Source organism: Schistocerca gregaria, chromosome 6, assembly GCF_023897955.1.
Source record: "Schistocerca gregaria isolate iqSchGreg1 chromosome 6, iqSchGreg1.2, whole genome shotgun sequence".
Classification (NCBI taxonomy): domain Eukaryota; kingdom Metazoa; phylum Arthropoda; class Insecta; order Orthoptera; family Acrididae; genus Schistocerca; species Schistocerca gregaria.
Genome location: NC_064925.1, coordinates 168,307,870 through 168,322,303, shown reverse-complemented (window position 1 = coordinate 168,322,303; position 14,434 = coordinate 168,307,870). Strand labels below are relative to the sequence as shown.

At 39.8% G+C, this 14,434-nt stretch overlaps 1 protein-coding gene across 1 annotated transcript in view; it reads right to left on the bottom strand.

Annotated features, from left to right (window-relative positions):
* LOC126278781 (hemicentin-2-like) overlaps window positions 1–13,988 on the bottom strand; it is a 732,365-nt gene extending 718,377 nt beyond the window's left edge. The window contains exon 1 of the mRNA XM_049979058.1: window positions 13,842–13,988. Within this exon, the coding sequence (XP_049835015.1) occupies window positions 13,842–13,863 (22 nt within the window). The 5' untranslated portion in view covers window positions 13,864–13,988. The remainder of the gene's footprint in view (window positions 1–13,841) is intronic.
* Between the last annotated feature and the right edge of the window lie 446 nt (window positions 13,989–14,434).

The window sequence follows — 14,434 nt, the reverse complement described above, 5'->3', positions numbered from 1 at the left end:
TGCCAGCTCCACCTACTCTCGTAACGATGCACATCCGGACACACGTTTTGTCCATTTATTCTCCATTTCCAGTCAGCAATCCGTCCCCACCATTTTTCGGTTCTATCAATGTTCACCCCGTGTAAAACTTTCAGATTCAGCACACAGTAAGAATATTCCTTATCATGAGATACAGAGAAGTTGCTGACATTCTCCGGAACCTCAAACTTCCTAGACTACTTTTTTTAAAATTTTGTTATGTAGTAGTTAAAAGCACTTTTGTATCCATATTAATCCATGGTGGAGCAAGAGATTAGTTCAAAAAATGGTTCAAATGGCTGTGAGCAATATGGGACTATACTGCTGTGGTCATCAGTCCCCTAGAACTTAGAACTACTTAATCCTAACTAACCTAAGGACATCACACACATCCATGCCCGAGGCAGGAGTCGAACGTGCAACCGTGGCGGTCGTGCCGTTCCAGACTGCAGCGCCTAGATCCGCTCGGCCACTCCGACCGGCGACGGATTAGTATTGATACTTAAAGAAAAGAATGCTTTATAGTTCTATAAGGTTCGAGGAGGTGAATATTGTTTAGTGTAAATCTACAGGAATGGTAGCATGTAACACATCGGAAGTTCACCTTTTAGCGAATTGCGAATTAACAGGCCTGTGCGCTTTCAATACTTTTCTTTAAAACATACACAGTTAATAGAGTGAACAAGTAAATATGAAACAATTCAACACATTTAAAAGAAGAATGTGTCACCGAGTGTAACATTACCTGTGAAATAGGTATTTTGTTTCCAATGACTATTACCAAATAAAGAACGCATGTGAAAATTAAACCTTGTCATTTGTTTGACTACCATCATTTACTTCTTCTTTTTTCTCACTAAGTTACATTCCAGTTACATTCCGAACTTCAAGAAACACAGATTCTTCTTATAATTTTGTATCAAAATTCGCTAGTATTACTGTAAGCAATTTGGAAAATATTATTAGTATCCCGTGAGTGTGACGGTGAGATGCTCGTCTTAATATTGATGAATATGAATGTAAGTATTAGATCTTCTGGAAATATTTGCAAAGGCTTCCGGTGATTTGTTTATTTCGCTAGTGTCGACGACCTTATCGTACAGAAAATATCTGAGGCATGTCAGCAGAATTTGATAATATGCAGTGTCTGTCTTCACGTACTTGATTTTCTGTCCGCAGGTTAAAGGAAGTTTCATTTGTCGAATGTAGCATCAAATGACAGAGTACGTCGTCACAAGGTACACCACTTCCTGTAGTCTCATTTACCTGACGGTCGTCATTATATACCCTCATGGTCGGTCGCTGTCGTTCATAGTTTTCATTAGGGCACATAAAACAAATTGACTGTTAAACAAATAATTTCAAAATTAAACTACTATATCAGAAAGTGCAACTACAGAAGATATTCTCGTGGAGATTTGCAAGATGCAAATTGATCCAAAACTGTCTCAAAAAGTTGTTGCTAAACAGCTGAAATTTTACGTCATACTGTACGAAAGAAAAGCCTCTAAAACACGGTAAGTCGCTTGATATCTACGCTGGCATCAATTACCCAAGACGAAAGCTAATACACGTAGACCTCATTGTGGTTGGAGACAGACATCAGACTCCGATGAACACAAATGAGAGTGGCCATTTAATTTCTTGAATGTTCAGCTTGTTACAGAGCTGAACGGATACTTGCCTAAGAAGTTCAAACTGGATATCGGGTTAGTGTTTGACCCTGTCATTCCTGAAGAGAAAAAAAAATTTATACGTCCCTTCTATTTCAATGTCGATGGCGCCTAAGAATTTGTCTGTACAGAACATCGCTGGTGAACACAATGTATGGATGTAAGAAATTAACTCAGGATCGCCACATAAGGCTTTCAAACACAGCCCTCTTTAACTGGGTCCAATTGAACTACTATGCTCAATATCGTGGACTACCTACCTTTTCAATCCCTTTCTTAAACGAAATTTATAAGTAAATTAAAACTTTTTAAGTTACAAAATTATGAAAAATACCAGATTAAGGACGACATCTAGTAAATCTTGAATATAGACTTAATTGTGAAAGAATACTAGACTTTTAACAACGGTCGGGGTTAGTGAAAATGGTGCACAAATTAAGATTTTTATTTGTTGGGAACGCTCTACTGAAAAACTATTTCAGCTCTTACAGCGTCACAGATCGTCATGGGTGAGGAGCAGGTTCAGATCACAGGGTAGCTTTCTGAAACGAAATTGATGTTCATCATCTACGCCTTATCAGAATTTTAATTACAGTGACGAAGTACTTTTCTTTTTAGCGTTCTGCAATTAACGAACTATGGAGGTTCATGTTATAAAAATAAAATCGGGATGACTAGAAATATTTTGAAATGGTTATACACAGAGAGGATTTTCAGCATGGAACAGAAGTAGATTAGAACGACTATGAAAATTTCACCCTGGTAATTTATCATCAATAAGATTCGTTTCAAAGGGTGGACCGGGCAAACTGCACGATTTTAAGGCATTAATCGCTTAACGCAAACGACAGAATGGTTGCTTTGATATGGGGCGGGCGTCGTTCTTACCGAATGAGAGTCTGCGCCATAACTGTAATAACGTCGACGTCGACGGGTCATTAAACCAAGTTTTTCATTTACTTTTTCGACAAGACAACAACGTTTTGCCTGAGTCTCTGCCGTTGTGATATCATCACCAGAGCAGTGGTTAGGAAGTAATAACTACAGATTATAATTTCAGCATCAGCACTTTAAACCTTCCAAAATGAGACTCAACGCACCCAGTCGCTGGTAGCCGATAGTGGAACAATATCACCACGATGTCTCTGGGGAAATTAGACGGCCTTCCGTTGCTGACATGGTGTTCAGATGGGGGTGTAAATAAAACACGAGATAAAGGATGTTAGTTTCTCGCGACCTCGTTCCATCTATCGTGTTATTGTGTAAGTCATTCTGAAATAACAGTAAAATTTGGTCAGGTGTGTGCAGGATTCGCACTCTTGAGTTTTCCGTACGAACTTAATTGTGTATATAGAGTGTTCATACATCACGGGAGACGAGTGTGTCGCTGATTTTGGCTTGTTGTTGACATTGATCCTGCCATGATACTGGTCCCGAGAATTTTTAAGCTTTCGAGAATATTTCAATTTTAAGTGAGATAAGAAATAACTACAGACATTCGTGTGATATATTCAAAACTTGACAATTTGCTTCCGATGTGAAACCCTGTTTATTGGCGAATTTTATGATTCTAGGTCAACGAGAAGCACCCTATAATTTTTAATGAGCAAGATAGCGAGTGTCAAAATACCTGACGTAAATGATCAGATGTTTTGATTACACTGACTTAGAAGCTTGACTTTTGTATACCACCAAGGAATCGCCGACTTCAGCATGTGAAGTAAATTTCAACTTCTCACTTCTGTGGAAAAGGAGTCTTAACAGACGGCCGAACAGAGAAAGTGTCGAATAAGAAATGGGAAATTAATTTTCGTGTGATATAACAACAAATTAACAAATACCATTTTATCACCTTATTTGCACTTCTAAGCCTTTGTACTTACGAAATATGATGATTTTACGCCAACGGAAAGTACCCCGTAGGTTTCGATGAGTGAGTTTGCAAGTGCCGAATTATGTGACAAACTGGTCGTATCTTCTGATTGCATTGACTTAGAACCTTACATTTAGTATGCCGCCAAGGATCCAGACATCTCAGTATGTGACGTTCAACTTGATACGTCTACACTTTCCTGAGAAAAGGGGGGAAGGGCCTGGAGGGAGGGGGTTTTAACGTACGAACTGACAGGCAGTCGGATTACAAAAGGCCGGCCAGTGTGGCCGAGCGGTTCTAGGCACTTCAGTCTGGAACCGCGCGACCGCTACCGTCGCAGGTTCGAATCCTGCCTCGGGCATGGATGTGTGTGATGTCCTTAGGTTAGTTAGGTTTAAGTAGTTCCAAGTTCCAGGCGACTGATGACCTCAGAGGTTAAGTTCCATAGTGCTCAGAGCCATATGAACCATTCGATTACAAAAGTGATTTGTTTCGTGTGATATTATTAGCAATTAACAATTTTCGGACTTTTAATGTCGTTATTTGCATTGTGAAACCTTGTTCCCTGCTAAAATTTCATGATTTTAGGTCAACGGGAACTGGCCTCTAGGTATTAATGTGTGCGTTTGCGAGTAGAGCAATATGTTACACAAATGAACGTATCTTTTCACTGCATTTAATTAGAAGCTACAGTTCTGTATAAACAAAAGGGGCCGTCAGCATTTGTATGTGACGTAAGTTTTGAGACATCTAGCGGTTCTACGAAAAAGGGACAGAAAGGCAGATAACGGAAGAAAGTAATTCTATATGGGTTCCGTTTCTAGCCGAATGAGGTACGGAATCCTAAAAAGTGATTTTTTTTGTAAGTGCAGGTCATTTCTTTTTACTTTAAGGAATGTCAATAAGGTCGCGAAAATATAGTTCAGGGGGCATGAGTTACAATCAACCGAAAAGTAAGTTCTCTGTGGTATATAAAAGTACTTCCGCAATGAACGCGAGTTACTTTTAACATGTAACGTGATGCATTGAATTTCTGTGAAGAAAAGTAGCGACATAGGCCGTCGGAAAATTTAAAGGGATCGCTGTGAATGCACCTAACTTTCCGCACCATAGCACGGTTTACTTGACACTTATATTACGAAGCGAAAGGAAACCTTCATAGACTCCATAGGTTACTACAAACCGGCTGGATCAATAAAAAAATTAAGATGTCTTTCTTACAGAAATTTTACGTTACCTACTCAGATAACTACTAATATGAAAATGGCTCTCAGCGGTATGGGACTTAACATCTGAGGTCATCAGTCCCCTAGGACTTAGAACTACTTAAACCTAAGGACATCACACATATCCATGACCGAGGCAGGATTCGAACCTGCGACCGTAGCGGTAGCGCGGTTCCAGACTGAAGCGTCTAGAACCGCTCGGCCACTTCGGCCGGGTACCAATATGAACGCAGCAGCTAACATCAGAGCAGTTAGTTTTGTCACTGTTCTGTTATCGCAGCAAGACGGTTCCTAAGTGGAAGTTAACGTCACCCCACCAATGTCATTCTACATCTTCGTATTCCCTGCAATACATAATACAACTTATAATGGAATTTACATCACCGAATATTATTGATGGTGCATTTTATATCTACACCTTTGATGTAAATGTGATAGAAGTTCCGTAGCTATTAGTCTTCATGCTGTGTAAATCTTATCAGTAGCATGACAAAAACAGTGCAAGTAGTATTTGTCCCTATCTGTCATATGGCTTCTTTAAGAGTAGATAATTTATAAGTGTGCAGAAATGGAAGAGGTGAAGAGTTAATCTCTCTCTTTAACAGCCGGCAAGCCACGTTGATACTTGGCGTATAAGTGAAAAAGGTGTTAAAATCGTCCCATGCTCTCACTCAATGTCAATGTCAACACGTTGATACTTGGCGCATAAGTGAAAAAGGCGTCAAAATTGTCCCATGCTCTCACTCAATGTCAATGTCAACATGAGTCAACAGTAGCGTTGCTCTCCCACAATGACTCTAGTTTCTTAACAGTATCATGACTCATTTGTCATTGCTGGCACTTCACTGGTGTCGTCTACGTAAGCATCTCCGGTTCTACTAGTTACTGTAAGGATTGGTAATAACGGCTTGCAAGTTGTATACTAACAGTGTGAATCAAGTTGGTCACCTTTAATTACTTAAACCCTCTCTACTGTGACCTGATTATCAGCCGCGATATAGAAAGTTTGTAAACGACTTTGGATCAAGCGAAGTAGTTAGAACTACGGCTAAATAACGTAATAAAATAGATCATGAAGAATCTTAAAGATCGAAGATTCCGCAAGTAAAATGTATTCTTATTTAAAGTGCAGTAGTGTAGGATCAGCGATTAACAATATCGGATATTGATCAGAAAGCTATGAGAAACTATTAAGGTACTCAAATGAAACTATGTAGTTGCTAACAGCAAAGATATTCGCATTTACGGTTTATAAAACTGGGAGGGAGAAATGCACACCAGTTTGTCATACCAAATGTCACGAATGTAACAATATGATTCAAGAAACCCCGTGAAAATAACTCCGACTTCACCACGGTATATAACCTATTTAAAATTATACACTCCAGAATACGCAAGACTTGAATTCTTTTATAAGTGGCATAGGTGTCGAGCATAATACTTTCCAAAATCATAAAGGAGATTCCATCAACAAGCATTATCTGAACAGTTAACTTAATGAAACTATCTATGCCTCCAACAATTATGTGTTACATCAGCGATTTAAAGAACATCATTTCGTGAACAGTTTGGTTAAAGGGAATTATATATTCGCCAACACACGTTCTGTTTTTCCGTGACCATTTTTCCAAGCACTTTTCATTTTAATATATGTAACAAACTCCTAAGGGTGAAGATTCATTCAGTAATTAGGTGCGAAAGTTTTCTTGGGCTTTTGGTTTTAAACGACATTCAGTAAGCCAGAGATACGTGTTTGGCTCTCAATCCAGCCGTGTGTTAATGTTTTCCGCCTTTCCTTAATACTGCTATTGTTCTTTGTGCATGTGACTCCTTGCAAAACCTGTAGAGAGGTGAAATATTTATGGGAACCAGGACAGTAAATTAGTTGAATATAGTAGTAACTGAATAGTAGAATGACAACGAGGAAAATAGAAAACGCGGGTAGCGCCTAAGAGTTATCTTTTCTAAAAAGATGCTCGAAAGTGGCTGATCATTGTTACCTGAGAATTTAGTAATACGGCGCACTCTCTCTGCTCACTCTATCGTAGTCTGATACCTGCGAAGCATTAATTTTAACCAGTATTCGTTGCAGCACTGGACACTGACCATTGTGAAAAAAGAGGAACTTCTTACGAGGAAAAGTTTAAGCGGGGGAGATAATTACTCATACTTGCAGTGTATTCACCAATACATCACCAGAGCATTCAGGAATGCAAAGTAGATGTAATATGCACTTAAGAGGAAAAAAGAACATACACTCACACACACGTACGCACACACACACATTCAGCAGGTTGCAATTTGAAACTACAAACGGAATAGTTTGGATGTTTGGTATACACGTTTTACAGGAAACTATTGCATTGTACGCTTGTTGATTATCTTAGTACAATCAATTTGTGCTCCAATTCTATTATGTTTTATTGTTGGAATGTTTTGCTTCATGTTCCAGACCACTTTTCCGCAATTTTTAATTTCCAGCATTTCCTGTAGGTAGAATCCCACGGGTTGAAAACCTTTATTAGTGGTATTAGTTCCAATTGCCACACGAAGCTTTCTGCTCCATAAATGATTTCTAACAGTCGGAAGGAGTGATCTCTGTTTACTTGGGTGTAGATCCCTGATCTCAGACCGTGGATCTTCGACGCGCCTGCAGATTCTTCTGATCTGCATAGACCGCCATGTTGTAATTAGACGAAGAGGACAACATTGTGTACGTGATAAACATTTCTCTACTCCTTTCTGCCTTGGAACGTCATATAACATACGAAGAACTGGTTGATTTTGGAGTGGAATCGAGAAGTATTTTCATTCCGCGTTCTGGTGACGTTGCGTGGCAACTATGTAATTAGGCAACAACCGTCTGGCACGCTCAGACAGCTGCTTTCTGACATCCTATGGAGACGACTGGTCGAAGCGAATAAATATACTAAGGGATTTTCGTGGAATCAAAGACAGTGGTAATGTAAGGTCTCCGACTATTAATATTCGATTCAGTAGCATACTCTGAAAGTGTTCTCCGATTATGAATGTTGTTGCGTTATTTTTCGACACGTACATATTAATAGACGTACGGCGCCACGTTTATGTGAGGTTTTGAGGGATGTTTCTAAATTTTGTATGCGTGGTACATATTTCATTTCACTTTGTGGAATATGGAGAACATTTACTCTTCCTCGCGTTCTGCTCAAGACAAGAAATTAAATGTTACAAATCCGAACTACGATTCCTGAAACCAAGATCTCAGTGTGTCCCTGTACTTACCCGTGAGATACTATATGTAACTCAGTCCTGCGACTGCATATCGCTTCTGCCACGTCTAAGCGAACAGGAGAAAATAATGTCCAAAATTTGTCTGTCAAATATACAAACCAAAAAGTCGTTCAAAACTGGACATAGTCATCGTCTTGGTATCGTCAAATCACGAAGTGTAATTCCTTTTTGCTAAAGCGAAGGGGGTGGACGCTTCCACAGGAGAGATAGTTGAGAGTACTGCGCCATGGGAGCCTTTTATGGATCTTCAGAAATTTTTGGTCGATTAAATGACTGGCACTGAGTCCGCCATTAATCCATTTGATAATATCTGTGGTTCTTATGTTTGTAGTAGCGACCTGGTATATATTCATTTGCAGATCCTGTCTTTCAAATCAACGAAAATTACTCCGGCCATCAGATGTAACAAGAACGCCTCAAAAGATTCTTTTCTATGCTTGATTTCCACATGGGGATCGCACTAAAAATTGGTTCACATAAAGCGAATTACAGATAAAGTGTCATCTGAAGTGTGCAGTTCGTGTTCTATGTATTAAAAATTAGTTTTGGGCTCACACAGTAACCACAAAGAAATTTTTCTACGTCCTTAGGACACGCGACACTTTTATACAAGCAGATGGCCCATACACGTATTTCTCGCGGTATTCATTTAATAGCATACTGTATTACTATATAGATAAAATTACAGACCCATAAATAATCTTCTGGATGCCCGTAAACTTTCTTTTACAAAGAGGCGGACTAACTTCTTAGCGTCACCCTCACACTTTTTCGGATAAATTGACGCATAAGGCAATCATGTCTCGGTGAAACAATAAAGGAATTGCTGGAATATTATCTCATTTACACTTCTTTCTTTCGTTTCACATTCAGTCGCGTTAGTTCTTTTTCTTCTTTCTTCGTATCCAAGTTCAATCAAGTTTCTCCGTCTCTCGCTCTACAATGCCTTCTGTTACGTCCACTGCTGCTAACATCCATACTTTGTCTCCCTTCCTATAAGTCGTCTTTATTCTCATTAACAAATGAATACAGTTTTTATTTGTTATTGATTGTGCGCTATAGCAATTACTAAAAATGTTACATTTTATATGACGTATCTTATGATTGTCACATTAAATCTGTTATAAAATAGATAGTATGCATTGTTAGTTTTCTTAGTTGTAAAAGAAGGCCTATAGATGAAATTTTTTAGGTGAAATATATCGTGACATAATATTGAAAATATGTGCATTTTCAAGTATCACTGCATTATTACTAAATCATTTCCTCACGATTAGTAAAAAATAAGAGATCCCCATTCTTGAAATATAAACACAATCGGTTAAGGTTTTTCGTTAGTGCGTAAAAAAAATTGTGTTTCTTGTAGTTTTTCCGTCACTGTGGATTTTATGACCAGCGATTGTTTCATTTTACTCTTAGGCACATTTATCTATCTGACACTCTTGTTACCGACATTATTATCTCTGACGCACACGGCTTTTTCCCACTGAGTCAAGTGTTTTAAATTATATCAGCTCCACCTTGACAATATTTGTAAGGTAATCACACAAAACATAGGAAGACAAAATAATGTTCTCCCGGGTGCACGTCCGGAAGATGGTAGAACAACCTTACTGTCTAAACAGAATTTAAAGAGAGGCTTTTAATGATCACTGAACTATTGCAGCACACTGGTTATTGTAGTGCGAAGATTGAATATGATTGAAACCGCATAACAACTGGGATGTAGACTGCAATTTTCTTTAAAAATTGGTAAACATGTGATACCTAGTATACCAAGAAAAATGATTGTCGTGTACGAGGTTTCTTCTTGGTGTTGTTAGTGTTTCGCAGTTACGTAAATTTTGAATACAGTTCTGGATGTTAAAATGCATCAAGGAATCATCAATTTAATATTGGGGGGCAGCGTGGAGGGTAAGAATCGTGGAGGGAGACCAAGAGATGAATAAACTAAGCAGATTCCGAAGGATGTAGGTTGCAGTAGGTACTGGAAGATGAATAAGCTTGCACAGGATAGAGTAGCATGGAGATCTGTATCAAACCAGTCTCAGGGCTGAAGACCACAACAACAACAACAACATGTTAAAATAATACATCTAGTCATAGAACGGAGGACTAATTTAATAAAAATTATGCAGAATTATTTGTGGAACGACTTCAGCGTTCACTGTGTTTTATGAGTACACGAACGCGGATGGGTAGTACATCTTGAATATAGTAACATTTCATCATTGTTACCGACAGGATTGCAGATATACTGTGGAACGTAGATGGTGACACCAAAGAATGTAACTAAGAGAGTGCGCTGCATTTTTCTCCATTCAGTTTCTTAAAACGTTTTGTCGGTGTTTCTCTTGTGAGTGCTTGATGCGAAATTAAAACTAACATTCCGAGTTTCTGCATCGTATTTTAAGTAACGGCCGCGCGGGATTAGCCGAGCGGTCTCGGGCGCTGCAGTCATGGACTGTGCGGCTGGTCCCGGCGGAGGATCGAGTCCTCCCTCGGGCATGGGTGTGTGTGTTTGTCCTTAGGATAATTTAGGTTAAATAGTGTGTAAGCTTAGGGACTAATGACCTTAGCAGTTAAGTTCCATAAGATTTCTTACACTTTTTTTTTCTTTTAAGTTACGAACCGAATCACTTAATTGACTTGTCGTATGCACTAAGGAGCAACTAATTCCAAGTGAAGTTCACGTCGTGTCTAATCGATGAAAGTTTCATCACATGATGATAAATGTGGTATATTGTTTGAAAATATCACGATATGTCAGTATTTTTATGAAACCAAGACATCCCGGCCTAAATCTTAGTATGGATTCCATTAGATATACGAATGAATCTAATAGTGTACATTTTTAATTCCTTGTAGTGCAATAAATAATTCATTAAATTTCGGGTATGTAGCCGCGCAAATACTACTTCTTCAACAAATACTTGTGCCGCGTATTGTCAGGACATCCTCAAGGTGAGTCGCAAGACGCGGGCGAAATATAAGGTGAAGAAGTAAAATTTGCACGGCTACCCAATGTTTAATTAATAAATCTGGTAGCCTTTATACGTCCTTTACGTTTTCTATCTTCGTCTACTATTCTTATAAGTATTGCGGATTCGCCTATGTAGAATAGTATCAGATTAGACGTAGCTCTCTGTTATAGTCAATTGTCTAGGATCGTTAATAGGCGAGATAAGTAACATCTCAAGAGGGACAGTGTGTTTCGTAACAGATTTACTTAGCAAGCTCATGACCATCACGATGACAGTCATGCAACTCATTTAATAGACGGTGCAAATGAGATTATCTGTTAATATTCCGGAAATTAGTTACAAAAAGACTGCAATATAATCCTGCCTGTCTCCTATTTCTCAAATAATAAACAAGATGTGAAAATCAACGAAGTTCTATCTTAAATGGGGGGGGGGGGGGGGGGGAGGCGGCGTAAGCAACTTGCAGTCGTGCACCATTCGCAACTGTAATAGTTAGTGTGGGAAATGTAAGGCGTGAAGGTTGTACCCTCTGACAGATGTCTCATAATCGATCTGTTCGTTACCTTTTGCCTGTAGTCCCCATACGTCAGTTCCACGAATGTGCTTGAACACTTTGGTGGCCAAATAGGTAAAATATTTACACTCGAGGAAAAAACTACCCTATTGATCTTCAAAATTGTACATTACGTGTGTTCTAGGCTCACTGTTGTTAATGTATTAATGCACCCAAGTGCTATCCCGTGTTGATATTAAAATATTTTAGTCCCTACTGTAAACTGAACGTGGCTGCCACAGCTCGTCCGACACGGTAAAAGCATACTACCACTTAACGAATTGAGCTTTGAGGTAGGAAGGTCGACATGGTGTACGATTCTGCACAAATCTTTGCAGCATGTCTAACCAATAGTTGTTCGCTTGTTAGTAGATTTAGCGTACGATTCAGCACGAATCTTTGTAGCATGTCTTACCAAGGGCTGTTCAGTTGTTACACTTGCCTTACGACTTTGTTGTAAAAGAATAACGTCGTAATTTTCTCGACCTTAGAAACACATTCGTGTACCGTTGTTTAGTTACACATCAGGTGAGTTAGCAATATAGACGCAAAAACGTCATTTACAGACATACGCAATTAGCAGTGTTACGGTATGTAATGCAGGTTAGGTAAAATAAACATGATCCGGTAAATATTTGTAAGACTGATATAGGAGTGACCCTTATTGATGGACAGGAGACTATGGATCACAGAACAAGATGGAAACGATGATATTTTGATTCACACTTCGGTGGTATTATGTGCGCCTGTTGAGTTCTGCGACTCAGAAAATCCATATCAATCCTTGGAAGAGCCGTTTTATAATTGCAAATTTGGTGTTTCGCACTCAGTGTCTGGTGTTCACTTCGTAAAACGAATCTTCACTGAACTGTTGAGAAACTATCTAATCCGTATGTAGATTATCTCACAGAAGTGAACGACTTTATGAGTATTTTCTGCATGACGAAGCAACGCCAGACTACCCTGACAACTTTGCCATAAGGGCATCACGTTTCTGGAGAAGAGAGGACAGTCTGTTGGGGCTGTGATAACTCCCGGTGAACTTCATCGCTTGATATCTCTTTCTGCGCATTTTACCTGTGGAAAGAACTGAAAGTTCAAGTACACTGAATTCCCGCTCTCTGGAAGAGTTACAGCTGCATACTGAAAACGCTATTGCTCCTATCCCTTAAGCACACCTCCGACGAGTTTCTCACACTTTGATATATCGAGAACAGTGCTTCAACGAAGTCAACCTTGGTCGTTTCTACTATCTCCAATGATACTGATTAACAAGGATAAATCCCACCTCAATCATATTGTAAATATGATCTGGACCAGTTGTATGCACCCCACCCTAAATTTGTCGCTTCATGGGAAAAGTGGCCAGAAGTTAATTGATCTGGTTGATGTAGATGCAATAAGATGTACTGAGCTGTATTCAACTATATTCTCTTACGAAATGTGTTCTTCAATGGTTCAGATGTATTGTGTTTCGACTGTAGAGTTAACTGTACCACTTGCAGTAATATCTGCCTCATAGTGCCCATTTCATTAGTACACTAATTCCATGTTTAGTGTGCTTGAGACAACTCGATGCTAATGGAATTATACAGTAGTAAGGTGCTGGTCAATCGATTCTGACCCATTTCTTCAATTTTCGTTCAGTTAATTGTGCTTTTGTGAACTAAATCTAAGAATTATAAATCCGGTAAACTGTACATCAGCTATAAATAAACCTGTGCCTGAGTACACCCATTCATCCTGTGAAGATATATTCACTTTTATTATCAATAATCAACTACCTTTCAGATGCATCATGATCATGTTGTAGACAAACTCTTATCTGAATGCTAATGTAAGTAACGGGGTACTTCAGTTCAGAACAGTTCTATGGTAAATACTGTGACATGTCGTTGCTATTTTCTGATACTAATTTAAAAACTGAACTTGTAGGAAAAGTAATACAAAATTGTGTTTTTTCTATGGTCCCAGTCAAGTTGCTCGATCTGCATACATGTTTTGCACTGGTATACCAATTATCAGTGTCTCCCTTGCATGCACTCTTCTGAACCGACTTAGTTTCTACGCTTGTGTAAATCTACACTTTGCAGACTCTATTTGGTCTGTACCCACCACTAAAAGCACTCAGATTACGTAGCAGTTGCGACATTTTTTGTTGACGCAAAGCACGGTTTTAACTCACCGTCTGAATGTGTGTGAGCGCTTTTGACAAAGAGGTGTGACAAGTGAGCGCTTTACCTCTGAACAGGCGCCTCCTCATGATGTCAGCGGCGGCCACGATCTGGTCTTAGGCGGACTTTGCTGAGGCAGACGCAAACGCAAGACGCGGTCGCAGCGCCGGTGAGCGCGCAGCCGGCGACACACAGGCGTTGCTCGGGTTGCCTACCCGCGCTCCAGCACGCCCGACACTGAGGCGCGCTCGCCGGCCGGCCCCTAGCGGTGGGCAACACGGCGCACGCGCGGCGCCGCGCCGGTACAGTTAACAGCGCCGCGTCGCGCGCACAACTTTGCCGACGCGACGGCAGGAAGCGGCCGCTGACGGCTTCTCTGCGCCGCAAACAGACGCCGGCTGTGAGGCAACGCGTCAGCTTTTAGAGATATGGCGTACGAGTAATAGTTTACCTACTCCGCCGCACACTGAAAATCTACATGTGTTCTACATAAGCACCCCTGACCAAATCCTAACATGTTCACTCTAAGGTGTACCATTGCGGGTTCACGTGACCTTCCCATCAGACGGCGTGTGGCAACCGGTCATACATAGCACCAGCAATACACTAACGTGTGGTGTATTACTTGTCACTAGACTTACAAAGATAAGGTAGGATACA